General features: G+C 37.3%; 1 protein-coding gene across 19 annotated transcripts in view; it reads right to left on the bottom strand.

Moving 5' to 3' along the window:
• Positions 1-389: 389 nt before the first annotated feature.
• CREM (cAMP responsive element modulator) overlaps positions 390-17,906 on the bottom strand; it is a 70,611-nt gene continuing 53,094 nt past the window's right edge. For 5 of the 19 annotated variants that reach the window (XM_034644521.1, XM_034644516.1, XM_034644522.1 and 2 more), the window contains 3 exons: positions 10,571-10,606; positions 6,633-6,789; positions 1,231-1,553 (listed from right to left, as the gene is read on the bottom strand). In XM_034644521.1, coding sequence (XP_034500412.1) covers positions 1,409-1,553; positions 6,633-6,789; positions 10,571-10,606 — 338 coding nt within the window. In that variant the 3' untranslated portion in view covers positions 1,231-1,408. Of the gene's footprint in view, positions 1,136-1,230; positions 1,554-6,632; positions 6,790-10,570; positions 10,607-15,097; positions 15,307-15,823; positions 16,200-17,906 lie in introns of those variants that run through there. The other 14 variants (XM_034644520.1, XM_034644524.1, XM_034644527.1 and 11 more) reach the window with 9 other exon arrangements.

The raw sequence follows: 17,906 nt of genomic DNA, 5'->3' as shown, positions 1-17,906 counted from the left end.
TGAGAACTCCTGTGGCTGTTAAACTAAAACTCAAAACAGGGGCCCATCTGCAGAAAGGCCTTGTCCATCATCACATGACCTGAATCTCTCGTAGCTGCTTTTCTGCTTTACAGCTCCAGGGCCATCCTTCCGACAAGATGGCAGAAAGAGCATCTGCAGAGAGCGTAACCCCGTGTAGAAATTGGCTCGCATACCCTTGAAGGTATGCAGATACAATTCTAACTTTTACTTTTAGCACATTCCAGATATTAAAAATTTGTTGTAACTTTCATTAGGTTCATTCATTCAAACTGACACTAAGAACTTCTGCAAGATCTTTTATATTACACAATAGAGTAAAAACTGTAGTAAATATTCAGATAGTTAAATGAGCACCAAACACTACAACATGTAACCAACATGGTTCTATTAAAAACCCTCTTCAACTATGGCATTCAAGGACAGCAATACAATACTTTCTTTACAAAGCAACTAATATAAAAATCTGCAAATGCCATAAATTCATTTATAGGCTCTTTTTTCTTTTCATATAGGCATATTATTAGATTATTTCGATTTTTTTCTTTCTTTCAATTCTTTCCTGAGGTATATTTTGTGGTTTGCTTTTATTGTACTGCTGGATGCATTATCTTTGATCATCCTTTCCTAAAATAATTTTTAAAGACCTGCAAAAAATTTTATTGCATAGGACACTATTCATGACACAGAGGTTGGGTACTGCAAATATGTGGCATTGGAACAAGTCTTACAAATATTGCATTTTAAGAATTTGTTACATACATTTTTTTTTTTTTTACAGCTTGTCTCTTTTTAAAAAATTGAAGTTACAGCTAAGAGTTAACTACAGTGAAGCATTTTAGGAATGTCAGAGGTTAGAGAATACGATGAATGATACAAAGGAAAAAAACCATAATTCTTGCTGGCTATATATTGTATTGCCTTCAAAAGCAACTGTACATGTTGTAATCAGTTCATAGTTAAATATTTCTACTAATCTGTTTTAGGAGAGCAAATGTCTTTCAAAGTTTCAAGTTCCTCTATGAGCTTCTTGTTCTGAACTTCCAGCACTGCAACCCGACTCTCCAGACATTTTACATATTCTTTCTTTCGACGTCGACATTCTTTAGCAGCTTCCCTGAAAAAAAGTAGAAGCAAAAGGGCAAACAAAACATTTTTTTTTTTTTTGCATGCTATTGACAAGCAGACTGAAGTAAGCTTGGTAAATGTGATCATGGCTGCATTCCAAGTCTTAGAACAGCGTTCCCAATTCAATGTCAAACACTAAGCCAAACTGGATTCTTAAGGGTCACAAGTGTCCCTTCCACGAGTCCATATGGCAATTAGTAGAATTGCTGCATCTCCTGCCTTGATTAGAGTTCATAATAAACAAGGTCCAAGTCAAAGACAGTTACTCTGCTTTATGGCAATAAAGATCTTTGAGGGCCTTGAGTTCCTCAATGAGAGTCTTGTTTTGGTTTTCAAGCACAGCCACACGATTTTCAAGACATTTGACATATTCTTTCTTCTTCCTGCGACACTCCCGGGCAGCTTCCCTGGAACCAACACAAGGCAAATGACTACAGGAACAACCTCCCAGCACAATCCAGACTGGCTCAAAAGAACTTCTGCCCCCCAGACTCAACAGCCAATCAATCCTAGGTAAGGTTTGTACAAAGCCACACAACAAATGTAACCAAGCACATGGCTTTTGTAAGATTACTTTCAAACGACAGGAACGACTTGCACGATCAACGTGTCCATTGTTCGTTGTAAATGCTGTTTTCTTAGGGCACACATTCCATGATAACAGTGACTAGAATGGTTTTCAGTAACCTAAAACAATAAGACCACATCCCCACGTGGAATTTCTAGAAAAACATTTACAGATCCTTTCAATTCTCTTAATTATTTTTGTCCACCAAAAGCCACATATTCCATCACAATGAGTTAACTTCATTAAGTCAAAAATATTGGAAAAATTAATCCTCAGAAATTTGAAATGTCAATATCGGAGATTTTGTTTCTTCAAGACTGAATCTTATCAGTAAAACAAATAAGCTCGACCACGACTGCAAGAAGCAATTTATTGGCGAGAAAACAACGTGGATAAAGACAACAGTAAGCAAGTCACACACATTTTCATAAACCAAAATGAAATGGACTATGCTGCTGAAAATTAAGGAAGGGAAGAAGGGAGGGTACAGAATCCAACACTCAAAAATTCAGACAATTTAAACCCACAAAGTGAGGGCAACAATATTAAAACTTTGGAAAGGAAGCTACTATATAACCCAAAAGTGTATTTCAAGACTGTTTTTCAATCATGTGCATTTACTACCCAATACACTGATCTTAAAAGTGCTGTAGGCATGCCCAAAGGAAGGAACAGACCAGCCAAAGCAACAAACACAAAGACACAGATGAGTTAGTCATTTTCATGCATAACCCCGCCAAAAAATAATAAATAGAGCTAACATTTCTTCTCTTTCTCCCTTTTTTCAGGGTGAGAAGGGGTGGCAACTACATCATTTAACTCCTCGGTAGAATATTCCCTCTGATAACAGTGTTCTTTTGGAGGAGTCAACTGAAAATAACTGCCTTTGGGGTACGCTTCGTATCAAAAACGCCTACATTGAAAGAGGTAACTCAAACATATATTAACAAGAGTTGTGTTGGTTGTCTAAACACCAGTTACTACCATGCTAGCTAGCACTGCTGCAATTCTGACCCAGGAGTGATGTGTACAACAGATTTGGCCGATTCTGTTTTATTTTTAGGATAGTCGACTCACTAACAACTGGTTATCTGTTTTTTCTCCGTGGGACTAAGTGTCAGCAGAAAAAAAGACCTTGAAATCCCAGTGAACTGCAGGAAAAGATCAGCCCCTACTTCCTAACCAAGAACAATGCACTCACCCTGTGAGCTCACAAAGTTCTCAGACTTCTCAACTAGTTAACAAGAAAATAAAAACATGTAAGAAGTGAACTGAGTCTGATAAATACAGATGGATTTAATCTAAATGATGCACAGGGAAGAGTTCAGAATAAATCCAAGCACGCTCATAAAATTTGCAACTCTTCTACAAAGGGACTAAAATACATTTAGGAATACCAGTGTTCTCATGACTGAGTCATTGTAGTAACTTCTAGATCTGGAAGGAAGATAATCACTTTATAAAACAAATTATCATTATAGGAAATTTTACATATCTAATAGTAGTGCTGTGATACTTATTTTTTAATTTTCTTTACCAAGGTCTACTATTTATTGTAAATATGATAATTCATATCTCTTGTGGGAACGGTGCAGGTTACCCGTCAAAATGTTCCAGCACAAAGCTTTAAATGATCGCACCAGTAGATGGTACATTCCTAAGTACTTCCCAGCTATGGAAAACACCTGTTTCTTCTATTAATAGTGAGCTCAGTTTTCAGGCTTCACATTTGTCTGGATATATCCTCAGCATGGAGAGGAAATACACGGCAAAGAGGAAATGTTGACAAAGCTGTAAAGAAATATAAACTGTCGCTGGACTGGGAGAAATCTCTATCAGATCTATCATAAATGCCAGCCAAAGAATAAAAATGGAATGTAGGAGAGGTCTTTCACATTAATAGGTAAAACCTACATACTTTCCATGAAGTTGAATCTGAAGCTTACTCCGAGGTCTCTGAGGTGACTGGTGTAGTGCAGCGGGCAGGCTCTGGAAGAAAGACTGCCGGATTGCACATCCAGGTTCTGTCTGGTGCGTGACCTTAACCAGCTCATTACTTAACCACTCTGAACCTCAGTCCCTCATCTGGAGAGTAAGGGTAATGACCAGACCTGGTCCCACATGCAAGTTATGTGAGTTAGAGAGACAGTAAAAACAAAGCACTTCAAACCTGCATATGGTACTTGCTCAGCTGAACCACCTGTTAGCCATCGCTCTTCCCTCGTCCTGCTCTGAAACAGATCTGGAAAGCTAACATAGACCCTGCTCAGAATCCCTCGCAGCTAGCGATTCTACAGCTATTTCTTGCCAAGGAAGTGTGGGTTTAACACGCTCCGAGGATCTTCCAGGAGAAGTTTTCGGAAGAGTTAGACTCAGCCGGCCCCAGTTTTTGGCTCTGGCCCTTCTCCCTTCTTCCTGCCTGATGCCACACCTAGAGACGTGGCAGCCATGTTGGGACCCTAAGAACAAATGTCACCTGCTGAAGCTGACAGCAGTGAGGAGGAGCCTGGATCCTAGGTAACACTGCTGAGCCTTTGTTCTGGCTGCACTAACCTCTGGACTAGCCACATAAGGTCAAAGTAACACCTGCGAGGTGAAGGCTCCATTTCCCTCGGTTATTTACAGCCCAAACACTAATGCTACCCAATAGCTGTTATCAGCTATTTTTTTAAAACCTAAAATTTCATGATTGTTTTCCTCAGGGAAATATCTTATGTACGTGTTGGTAGTTATGGGGCATATCTAGAGGAACCAGCTGCCTAATATTTCACTATTTCATTGATAGTTCTACTGACAACATTTTTAATCTAAAAATAAAGGTACAGAATAATGACAAAAGGGAAATAAGAACGCTACTTTCTAGGTCTTTCTATTTATTTTCTTTAGGAAAATAAGACATCAACGAACAATTTTACAATTTGCATTATTCCCACACTTTACATTTCTAAACTGAACTTCACAACGTAAATTCTGTGACCACAGAAGCAATTATATTCATAGCTCCCTGAGATCCCTGAAAGGACAGTTTTAAAATATCCATATTCCTTCACCAGATCTAAGTTAGAGATCTTTGATAGCAAGACTTCCATAAAACAGCTATGTGGGATACTATGTGAGCCCCGCCCATTCAGCCCCTTCAGGATTTCTGAGCAAAATGCTGACAATGAAAAATAGGAACCCAGCATGACTTAATTGACCAGGAACAACCACTGACAAAGACGTGTGTATCTTAACGACCCTACTGCTGGTAATCTCTTGCATTTTCCAGGGTACAAAACTCCACCTGGAGATCTGCAGTGACTACAATGTCTGGGAACTAAAGCCAACTTACGGAGTCCTATATTATATCAAAACGTGACATTTATTTATTTATTTAGATTTTATTTATTTATTTGACAGAGAGAGAGAGAGAGAGAGAGAGAGAGAGAGAGAGAGCACAGGCAGGGGGAGCTGCAGGCAGAAGGAGAGGGAGAAACAGGCTCCCTGCTGAGCAGGGAGCCCGACATGGGACTCAATCCCAGGATCCCGGGATCATGACCTGAGCAGAAGGCAGATGCTTAATTGACTGAGCCACCCAGGCGCCCTCAAAATATGACATTTAAAGGCATGTGAGTAAACTGAGGATAGCTGCTACTGGTCCACATTCAATTACAAAGGACTCTTACGAAGTCAGTACTTATTTCTGACTTGTAGTGGCTCAGAAGCCATAATTTCTAACTAATGCCTACGAAACAAACCACCGCCATGTGATCCTGGTCAGAGGCAAGCGCATGATGTCATCTGAAATGTTTTGTTTTCTTACAATGAGGACATGATTTAAACACTTAGGAACAGGGTGACCAGAAGACTGGGAGAACTCTTAGACTACTCTGTTCATTTTGAAAATCAGATTAATTTGCACCATTTTCCATCATACAAACTAAACCAAGAAATAATATACAAGTCAAATTGAAGAATTTTGGAAAACAGCATTTCTATGACATACTCCTGTTTAAAAAATAAAATTAGAGAAACATAGTACAAGAGTAAGTGAGAAAATGAGAGTGTGAACTGAAAGTACATATGCTATAGTATATTAGTAGGTATCTCTAAGTGATGGGGCTCTGAGTAATTTTGTTTCTTTCTGTTGCTTTGTATTTGCACTTGACCAAAATTTATTCAGAATTAATATGTATTTCAGTATAATAGGGGAAAAAAGTTACAAAATAGATAAAAGGAAAAAAGAAACAAAAAGAAAAAAAGAAACAAAAAGAAACAAGTTACAAAATAGATAAAAGGAAACTACATATAAAAAACTTAGAAAATTCCATTTATTTATTTATTTATTTATTCCATTTATTTATTTATTTATTTGAGTGAACTCTACCCCCAACACAGGGATTGAACCCATGACCCTAAGATCAAGAGTTGCATGCTCTACCGACTAAGCCAGCCAGGCACCCCTTTAATTAGGCTTAGAAAATCTTTACTCGCACTTAATTTTGCTCATAAAGAAACAAAAATATTACACTTATCACCTACTTTACAAAGTAAATACCAGGGGCGCCTGGGTGGCACAGCGGTTAAGCGTCTGCCTTCGGCTCAGGGCGTGATCCTGGCGTTANAAGTAAATACCAAGTAAAAAATAAATCTTTATTTGTAATAAAGCCCTTGCATCATCAAGAAAATTAATGTATCTTCTAGACATTACCCTTACCACACGTAGGGATGTGCCTCCTGCTCATGAAAGGGTTTCCCGGCTAGGCACTCTGATGACAAGACAATCTAATTATCGTCACATGCAGAGCACAAACCCCAAAATGCCACAGAACATGTAACTTGGGAGAAGTGGCTTGGGAAAAGCAGTTTTTTTAAAAGCTCCACAGCAATAAGTTATGTGTCCAATAGGTGGTTACTGGTTTCTGGTGAAACATCCTACCTGTTTTTCATTAGCCTCAGCTCTCGTTTGCGTGTTGCTTCTTCGGCTAGTTGCTGGGGATTGTGCAAGCTTCCCGGCGAGGCAGCCATCACTACTCCCTGTGGCAAAGCAGTGGTAGGAGCTCGGATCTGGTAAGTCGGCATGTCACCAGTGGCGGCTGCAATGAAACAAAATATGACAAGTTTATATAAACAATTTACACCTTGATCTTTTATATAAAACAGACCTGAAAATAACATACTTCTTTTTACATGTCATAAGAAGTGACCTTGCTAATATTTAAGATGATTATTTTGAGCATTAAAGTCTTAGGTCAAAGATCTTCAGCACTTGAAACAATAATATTCAGCATGCTCTATACAGTTAAGGTAGAAAAATGCCCCTGTGCATTTTAGAAAGATTTTTATCAAAGGCTACATTAGGGAGGCTTTTCAACTGCTCTCTGGTGGGGGGGAAGCCCTGATGTGTTTATCAATTCACATCATGTAAATACTTTCACCATGGCCAATTTCAAGCTAGCAGGGCGACCTCACGGAAGATGGAGATGAAAAGACAGAGCAGTAAGTAGCATACCATACGGTTAAGAGAGATGCAAATAACCTCAAGAGCACAGATAAAATTATGAGAAGTGATGAGTTTTGAGTATTTATTGTTTTTCACATAACTTGTTTGTTAAATACATCTGTATTTCTTTATATATATTTAATTTTAAACAATGGATCTTTTTACAACCAGCTCACAAAAACCCTGAAAATTTAATAATCACTCTAGCAGACCAGTGGGAGCTGGCTCCAGCACACCACTGCAAAAATCTTAATTAAGCAGAACATCTCTATTCTCTGAATGTTCCAGATAAGAGATTTTCCTGTACGCTACACCATGCCTGAGACAGTTACTGGATGTCTTTAAATACAAGTCCTACTACCAGAAGATAACTGAGGTATTAGAAGGACAAACCTGGCTCGCTGTATTTTCAGTTTAAAAATCAAAACGAAATAAAGAACAAAACAGCAAAGCTCTACTTAAATCTAGTTTCTCTGGGGGATGATAATTTTTGTCTTGAGTAGGTTTCTTGAGATAATAATACATTTCTAAGTATTCATTTAAAAAATTTTCTAATTATAGTGCATAGTTAAATGACAGACTTAATATTTACTTAGTATTCATGTTGAATACTAAAAGTCCTCCAAGTTTCCTAATTTATACTCAACATTTGCCTTTCTATTGTAATGAACATAGCTTCCTAGAAGAGACAGATGGATTTAAGTGATGAAATATGTTTCTACCACCACAGTTTCAACTTTGAGAATATATGGTCCAGAGTTAATCTGACACTCTAAAAGATTACAAAATTCATGCTGTCTCAAAGCTGACTGCAAGAAAAGGGTTTTAAAAAACTTACCAAATCCTACACAAATTGGTCTGAACCAATGCCAATCAAAATAGAAAACACATCACTTCCATATTTCATTCAAATGCATTATAACCATTGAGTAAGAACTGAAATTTTACCCAAAAGGGACACAAAGATTTTTTTTCACTTAAATAGAGTATTACAAATGAAAATAGCTAAGCAGTTTAAAAGGTTAACCAAACACTGATCTGGGTACTCCTTTTGGGTAAATGCCAGGGTTTTTTTGTTTTTTTTTTTTTCCCCTAGAGCTTAAGAATTAGGTGAAAATATTTTTTAAACTTTTAAAATATGGCTTTGGGGGAAGATCACTTAAAGGTCTTCATAAGATTAACAAAAATACCTCTTATAAGGATGCACTGCTCCCTCCTTCCGTATATAACTTTAAAAACAACGGTGGTAAATAGTGACTGATAAATATACAGATCACCAGCAAAATTTCTATCAATAATAAACTCGGGAAAAATCCTGAATTTGTTTTTGTGACTATTTAAAATATCGTATACACAGTTATCTCATTATACGCCATAGATTATCTTAGCTTTGAAATATTTAAGAAGATAATTTTCAGAAGTTTTAAACTGTTAACTGACTAAAGATTTTTTTATATTTTAATCATATTGTCAGAGGAGGTAGAACGGAGCACAGAACAACATAGCTCTCTCCTCTTTTCTCTTTACCCACATCCAGGGAAGAAGGTTATAGGATAATAAAGGTTGAAACAATGGAACAGCTGGAGACTACACAGGCTTTCTAAAACTGGAACAATAGCCAGTGACGAATGAGAAGTTTATGAGAAGTTTACATGTCATAGTGCTGACATTCACAGGCGGCATGGATGCAGACCTTGGTCTAGGGCTGTTCTTTTGCAAACTCTGGTCACAGAGAAGTGTAATAAAATTAATAGAGGGGTTTGTTATACTCTCTCTCTCTCTCCCTCTCTTTTTGCATACATCTGCTATTTTCTGTCCTATAAAGTTAGAGCAGAATGCTCATACAACAGGTAAAAGTTAGTTTAAAAGTATCCATTCTTTTTTAAAAAAGGGGAAAGAAAAGGGGGGGATAGGTATACTTCATAGATGACAACTAAAGTTCATTCATTGGTCTTACAAGCAGAAATGGTTCTAAACTTTTGCCTGTTTCCAAAAGCTGAAACAACCCTCAAAGGAACACATTTGGCACCATGAAGGATAAAAGTGATTCAAAAGAAGTATTCATAAAACATTCGGAGCGACAGCTCAGGAAAAAGATATCACTTTAAAACAACTTGGAAGGGGATGGTATATTTGGATATATATTAGTTCTGGGACGTTAGCTAATAAATTGGGTTTTATTGCAACATTTCAGATATACTATATATTTATTTCCTTCAACAGAAGTCAGATTGCAGGTCATTAGTTCAAGACAGAAATAGGAATTGGTATTAATTAGTAGGAATTAATATACATTTCTGTAATACCCTAAAGAATCTTTATGATGGTATACTTTTAGTGGTCACAGAGTAAATGTCAATGGATAAATTCCATATTCAAATATGATTTTATTAGTAAATACACTAAAAAGATATGGGCAAAGAGAATCTCGTTTTGAGAAAACCCAAACGTGAAAAAGTTTTGTGTTGAAAGAAGTGATAAAAAAAACTTTTTAACTTGGTTAGCTTCAGTTTCCAATATTATCAATTCAGTGGCAATTTATAGCAGATTCGATACCTAGAATCACAGTTCAAAGAACCACCTTACAGTCTTTGATGACATACTCTTATCCCTGTACTCCTCGTATAAAGGCCAATTCCTTCCTGTCCCATCTAACTACTAAATGTGTGTCCACATTACTTATTCTGGAATTTCACTGTATACAATATTTCTGACAATAAATGAGTCACCAGTGGGGCTATCATCTCGTGACTGAAGAAAGATAATACGAGAAATATACTTATACACTAATTTTATTCTAAGGCAACAAAGACTTTAAAGACAAGTCAGAGGTGTGTTCTTTAGCTTGGTACTCCCTACACCCTAGCACAGTACCTGGCACATGGTGGCTGCTCGGTGGGTTTATACGCACACCACGAAGGAAATTTTGAACTTGCCAGGGTTTTGCCTAGGCCCACTGTCATTTGAATGTTTAAAATAAGCAGTATTATTATTATTATAAGACTATTATTAGCTATTATTATAGCTTAGTCTTTAAGTCTTTAACACTAAGACGTGGGAAGCCCTTACAAGATGCTATGTATTTATTCAAACTCGCATTACTTCCTAATCTTCCCTTACATACTAGTCATCTCACCTGGCATTTGAGAAACAGATGAGTTCTAATTACAGTGTATTTCCCACTATCTACCTCCTGACATGAATTTTTTTTTTTTTTTAGGTTTAGTATCAAATATTTCATGGAAAAAGAAAATTCCTAGAACTCTCAGTTCTGGTCATTAAGCTTCATACCTCTCTTCACAAGCTTTAAACACGGTACAGGAGAAAAAGCATGGGATCTGGAGTCTGGATTCTAGTCCAGCTCTGCCACTTACCAGCCATGTGACTTGGGGCAAGTTCAGTTTCCTCATCTGTAAAATGGGGATACATTATCTCATTTAATACTCACAATAAACCCTGTAATGTATGTCAAAGTGTCTAGCACAGTGCCTGGCACATGGTAGGCATTCAGCAAATGTTAGTTCCCTTCCTCTTCCCTTCCTTAAGTTCTGAAAGACAATGTTCCAAATTATGCTTATACTGTATATTAGTTAAAAGGCATATAACATCCATAAATATATTTTCCCCTGGAGTTTCCCTTCTAACAAACCTGGGTAATAGAATGATTGAAACGTATGGCTCTTATCCCTTATTTGGTTTAAAAATATGCCTATTAAAAACTTCTAAAATGTATACTATATTATAGTCCTTGAAAGAATAAATCATTAAAAGATAATAAAAGTCCTTTTCAATGTTTATAATCATTTAGAATAGAACCTCAAAGGTGGAGAATCACAAGTAACCATATGATACAGTCTCATCAGACTGGTAATAAGAAAACTAACTGAAAAGCCTCACAAGTCAAAGAGGTGCTTGTTTCTTCCTAACAAAGAAAGAAATAAGAAACTCAGCCAAATGCCTATCTTGATAGTTTTCGAAGTGGAACAACTTATCCACATCCCAAATGGTGGTGATTTTGTTTGTTGATTTATCTTCTAATTGAGATCGCTGAGCACATTAACTGAATTGAGCACATTATCTGAATAAAAACATTTTTATAAATGGAGTTCCTGCCTTCATATGTCATTTTGCTAGGTGTCCTCATCCCAAATCTACCTAAGTAACAAGCAATAGAGCTAACTTTGAAGTCATACTGGTAAGCAGGGGACTTCTTTTCCACAGCTCCAAGAAGCTACTGACATCTTTACTTTTCTTTTTTTCATTCTCTCCCTCCCTTCCACTGTGCCAGGGCACACAATTTCCAAATCAGCCTTGTCCTTGCCTGGTGTCTCAAAACCTTTCCCTTCTCCACTGCTCTATTTTTTCCAGGAAAATTAAACTCGACATAAACACGACTATTAAAGCACTGAACATTTTCAAATTTGTTATAATAATTATAACACTTGGACCACAAAGAATTAAGTCATTAAGTATTTTTACTTTAAGTTACATATAAGGGAACTTCCTGAGTTGTTGAAGTGAAAATTTTAAGAGTCAAAAAAAAGTCTATGTAAAAGATGAGACATTATAAATATTGAAATGAAAAGTTCTATATATTATCAAATATATACTCTATTGCCCTAGGAGAGTAATAATAAATAGTCTAGAAAAAAATTCATTTTGACTACTTAAAATGATGCAAGCTTTATTTTGTATGTTTTCTAAGTAGCGTGTAGTATGTTGTGGTAACTCATCTAACATTAGCGTGAATTTACCTGGTGAATTTTGAGGAGCAATGTACTATGGTGTGAACAGAACCTGACAAGGTCTGTTCTTGAAGTCTGAAGGTCCAAACTGGTTCTCCACTTGTTAGCTTTGTGAGCTTGAGTGACTTATATACCATTCTGATCCACGTTTTTATATGAAAAATGAATATAATACTATCTGCTCTGAGTGCATCAGTAAAAATACATGAAAAGTGTTTCTCCTCTTGGGTATTTAAATATAGTTTCCTCAGTGAGGCCTGCCTGGATCCTTTGACCTATATTACCACTTCCTGTAGGTCTCTCACCATCTGATTGTTTGATGGCACTGACCACATTTGTATTTGTATTTATACTGTAACACTGCGATTTTTTTAAAGCTTATATAAATGCAAAGTATCATAATTATTTTATTAGGCAATATATTCATATAGGCAAATAAAACCGGGCAGAGTGAAACAATCATCCCAAAAAAATTTCATTGAATTTTTGTCAAAATAGTGGGAACATAGCACAATGGAAATTTCAATAAGCCTTCCACACAGATTTGGAGTTTTATTAAAACTTAAAGTAGATAAATGACTTTTTTCACTTCCAACATGATGATCACTTGCTTTGCTGGCAACTTTAAGAAACTGTTAAACCTGATCCAAACCTTTCTTTTCTGTGAAAATTCCCCAACAATAACCTTTCAAGTGCCCTCCTTTCACAAGGTGCCCTCCTTTCACAAGGTGAAATGTATCCTTATTCTCATGCATCAAATATTAAGTAAGATACTATTTTCCAAATTTGAATAAGTTGGAATATTTATTTTTAACAATTCAGAAATCTAGGCTGAATACAACATATTAGAGTTTTTTAGACTCAGAGACTAAAAAATATGGAATAAGGCTCTTAATATCAGCTTATGAATAAAGCCAAAAACTATTTCTAGCAAAACGTTAAACTATACCCAAAAGTCTCAATAATACAATTCTATAAACTATAGATATTCACTTTCCACATTTTATTCCATGATCCTATAAATCAATACTCCTAAAAACATTACCCATACCAGTCATTGTCAGGAACCTGATTTTGGTCTAGACAAGTTTTTCAAACTGTAAGTTTTAGACCATTAGTGGGTCACAAAATCAATTTCATGAGCAACAGAAAAAAACAGAAAAGTATACTACATCTCTACTATACGTAAAGATAAGCACTTAAAAAAAAAACAAAACCAACCAACCAAAAACACTGCAGGGCTTGAACTCATGACCCTGAGATCAAGACCTGAGCTGAGATCAAGAGTCAGAAACTTGGGGCGCCTGGGTGGCTCAGTCGTTAAGCGTCTGCCTTCGGCTCAGGGCGTGATCCCAGGGTCCTGGGATCGAGCCCCACATTAGGCTCCTCTGCTAGGAGCCTGCTCCTTCCTCTCCCACTCCCCCTACTTGTGTTCCCTCTCTCGCTGGCTGTCTCTATCTCTGTCAAATAAATAAATAAAATATTAAAAAAAAAAAAAGAGTCAGAAACTTAACTGACTGAGCTACCCAGGTGCCCCAAGATAAGCATTAGAGACAAACCAAAAGAGACTCTTAATCATAGGAAACAAACAGGGTTGCTGGAGGAGAGGGGTGTGAGGGTATGGGGTAACTGGGTGCTGGACATTAAGGAGGACATGTGATGTAATGAGCACTGGGTATGATATAAGACTGATGAATCACTGACCTCTACCTCTGAAACCAATAATTATGTTATTTATATATGTTAATTATATGTTAATTAATTGAACTTGAAAGAAAGGAGAAAAAAGAGAACTTGTTTTATGTATACACACACACACACACACACACACACACACACACACGGGGGTCATGATAAAAAAAAATGTGTACGCCAAAGATCTACATCAGTCCACCTGGTTCACCAATCCACACAGGTAGCTACTCTACTATTACTTCAAAACCGTCCCTTAAACACTGTGCTCTTTGGGCCCCTCGAAAAAAAAAAAGTGTTTTTCATTTTTAAACAGCATTTCAAAATAGAATTTTTTCTGTGAAAACTGATCAGATTTCTAAAAATAATAATTTCCAAAGCACAATGAGGTCCTGTGAAAAAAGCTGGACATTTTTTAGTTTTAGCATTTGGAAAATTTTAAATTGGAAGTAACTCATATATAAGCATTATGGATAAAACTGTGAAACAAAGCTCTTCAAGGACGGTGTATGTTCATTCTGTATACATAAATGTATAAACATGTTCACTTACAAGCAATGGTTAAAAAATATGCAGAGTTTTACCTTAAACTTTCATCTTTAAATATATTGTATATTTTCAAATCTTTTATTTTTTATTATAATTTTCTCTCATGGTTAGACATGAGAATTGGAATCGAAGGCTTAGTAAAGAAGGATATAAGCCAACTAATAATTTTTAGCAGATAAATAGATGCACAAAATGCCTTTTGCTTCTAGAATCACATTACATGCAGTATTTGAGATTAAGTCCATCTGTATCTTACAATAAACTTGTCATTTGAGAGTTTCTGCAATCTATAGCTTTTGTAAAATTTCACAAAAACTTTGAGAAAAATAATAGCGCATCAAGATAATTTTCAAAACGCTTTAATACAGGTTTCAGTTGCTCAAATCAATGGAATGTCCCCATCTAGGAGGTTTAGACCCACTAACTCTGAGAAGCTAAACTGTGGTGAAGCTGTTTACAATCATCCATTCTTCGTGAACTCAACTGCAAATTCAGAACCCGGCTAGAAGTGAGACACCACAGAAGAAACAATGCAACCCTAATACAGAACATTAGCAACTACGTCAGAATCATTACCTCTAATTAAGAAAACCAAACAACAGAAACATTACTGATCACAAATTTCAAGAACTGAGACTGGGAGGTGGAGGGGTGGGGGTAGGGTGACAACTTTCAGACGAGCACTTCCCTGAATGGGCGCTAGGGGGCACTGTGAGGCGCCAGTGCCCGAGAGCAAGCAAGGGTGCGGAAACCCTACAGCTCCACAGCCCCTCTCCCGGGGCACGTGCGGGGCGGTCGCAGCGGGAGGCTCGACCGTCCCACGTAGGCGTAGGCGGGACAGACGGCCGCGGAGTTCCGCTCGCCCAAGCGTTACAGGGTTCACAAAGCGGTCCCCCTCGTCAGGCAGATACTTACCTCGGGAGAAACGTTCAAGCAAGGCTTACGAGAAAAGCTATTCTGTGCAAGAGCGATCTTGGGGAGAGAGGCAGGGGCGAGCTAGTTAGCAGCTCTCAATCTGTCGGCCGCACTTGACAAAGCAGAAAGGAACTGACTAAATCACAGCATGACTCGGGGCTGACGTCAATGTGCAGCTCGCTTGGAGTTTAACTTTTCCACTTCCCTGCCGAACACGATTCCAGGAAATGTAGTGACGTCAGCCCTTTGAACTCGATTAGCTGAGGTGCAGACCATTGTAAATACAGGAGGAAAGAAACAAGTAGGCACGCAAACACCCCTAACACCCTGGGTTTTCCTGTGCTGTTTTGGAGCAACATTTGTACACAACAATGAAATCGAAGCTTAATTTTTTACAAGTTGAACAGTATGTATGTTTAACTTGTAGCTGCACTGGGTTTGCAACAGGTTGCAGATGAAGTAACAGCTTATTTTAGTAAAGCAGAACGGAGAGAGAGACAGGATTACTGCCTTGGCCAAATAAGCTATACGCTGAACAAAACAACACTTTCACTAAGATGCCTTCACAGAGTGTGCTGAACACATACAGATAGAGAAGAAAAGAAAGTTCTTACTCCTCAGCTGCTAGAAAATTAATATTTTTAAATACTCAGAGGTCCCTAAATTTTTTTAAACTTCAAGATGAAATTTTCAGAATTAATTTAAATCTCTCTTTAAAATTCTTACCTGTTTCATCTCCAGTTACAGCCATGATGGGCTTCTGCATACAGAACTGTCTTGTCTCCCCTATCACAGGTTGACATACAGTGTTCCAAACTAGCAAGCATGTGCAGGAGAAGTAGGAGTAACTGACATCACAATGACATCACTAGCCTATCACTGCCATCAATTTGCTTTGTCACAGAGGAGCTCAATGAAACCAAAGCCCTATAAAAGCCCTTCCTGTAATAAACCATATTAATGTTCTTGTTTCTCATTGTACATAGAAATCTGTTGAGATGGGCTCTGGCAAAAAAAAAAAAAATGTCTCATTAGCATTAAGTTACAAGACTGTTTCTCAAGGAGCAACTAACTTTTTTATTATTGTTCTCTCCAAGGTTTCTAAGATAAACCAAGTGGGCATAAACTCTGTGGTTTGTTTTTTTTTTTTTTATAACTTGCAGGAGAAAAAAATACATGGAGATTAAAACAACAACAAAAAACCTGACAATCAGCCCAGAAAAACATTGTGAAATACACAGAAATGTATTTCTTGAACACTTCTAAATTCATCAAGGAAGAAACACCCAGCCACCTTTGTTCACTTAACACAGTTCTATTTGCTGAACTATTTGCTACAGTGCCATAAAATCCAGCTCTTCCCAAGGTGACACAGAATTTGCTAATTTCACTTGAAAGGAATAAATACTGACATTTAAAAAATTCACTGTGCCAAATGTAGCAAGAACTACATAACATTCTTCCATAAATATTAGTTTGAACCATAGGAATTTGCTATTTGACCTTTTTGGCCCACACACACACAAAAAAGCAATTTCATGAGGCTCAATCTAATACATTATTTTACTAAATTAAAATCCCTTGAAAAGAATTTGGGGATTTTTAAAAAATTCATAAATAAATCACAATTACTACTAGTAAATTTTTTAAATGCCAAATGTTATTTGGATCACTTCAGTGCATGAAGAGCTGGATCGCTATAGGAAATTTAACAATGGCAAGGTTAGATAAAAAGTTAGCTCAGGTTCAACAGTGTAAAAGACCATAGCCTGAAAAAAGAAATGATTTGCATCTATCTAGCGCACAATAATAAGTGACATGACACGGACACCTTTTATCTTCACTGGTGGGCTGAGTAAATCCCATTCCCTTATATGATTAGAATTCAACCTAACCTTATGTCGATGATGTCGATGTGCATCTCCAGAGCACATGAACTGAAGATATCTGGCTAAGTAAGAAAGTCTGGAGATCAACCTAGACACCAATCCCAAACAGAGGCTCCATGATAGACTCTCTTCCATCCCAGCCACACCTAAGGGTTTGGGTCCAAGAGTACTAGTCAATTTTATTACCAATTTGAGAAAGTTCAAATTGGTTTTAATCTAATTTCTTTAAATTGGCACTTAGGTGTTCGATAAATATTAGTGTAGAAAAATGGTAGAGGAAGGAAAGGAAAGAGGGAAGTTGGTTGGTTGGTTGACTACTGCTCTTAGTGAAATTTTAATAAATTCCATGGACCAGATAAACCCAGTTAACCAGCATACAGAACTAATAACATTTTCACAGAAGAAGAGTATTTCACTTTCATTTAATAAATGGTTTTATTAAACATTTATCATACGCCAGGGACTGTGCTAGATACTAAGCATCTCTATCCAAACAGAAGTTACTATCTAGGCATGTCACACACACCCTAAGGAGGTACAGTAGGAACTGACAGGAGGTTATCTAAACCAGAGCTGCAGGATCAGGGAAGGCTTCCTGGAGGAAGTACTAAAACGAAGCCTGAATAATGCAAATGACTGACATAAGCATTCCTGTCAGGGCGAATGGCTAAGTGTGAGGCTCTAAAAAGGAAGAGAGGGTGTGGCATAGTACAGGAAATGAAGAAATCCAGCACAGAGCTGCATTACAAAAGAGGGAGAAGTTGAGAGGGACAAGGCTAGGAAAGGTGGCAAGGCCTAGATCAAGCAAACATTTGGGCTATGTTAAAGATTTTGAACTAAGGGACGCCTGGGTGGCTCAGTTGGTGAAGCGTCTCCTTTCAGCTCAGGTCATGATCCCAGTGTCCTGGTATCCTTGCTCA

Source organism: Ailuropoda melanoleuca, chromosome 15 (genome assembly GCF_002007445.2).
Source record: "Ailuropoda melanoleuca isolate Jingjing chromosome 15, ASM200744v2, whole genome shotgun sequence".
NCBI lineage: Eukaryota > Metazoa > Chordata > Mammalia > Carnivora > Ursidae > Ailuropoda > Ailuropoda melanoleuca.
Note: the sequence above shows the minus strand (reverse complement) of the source record. Positions and strands in the feature narration are given on the sequence as shown.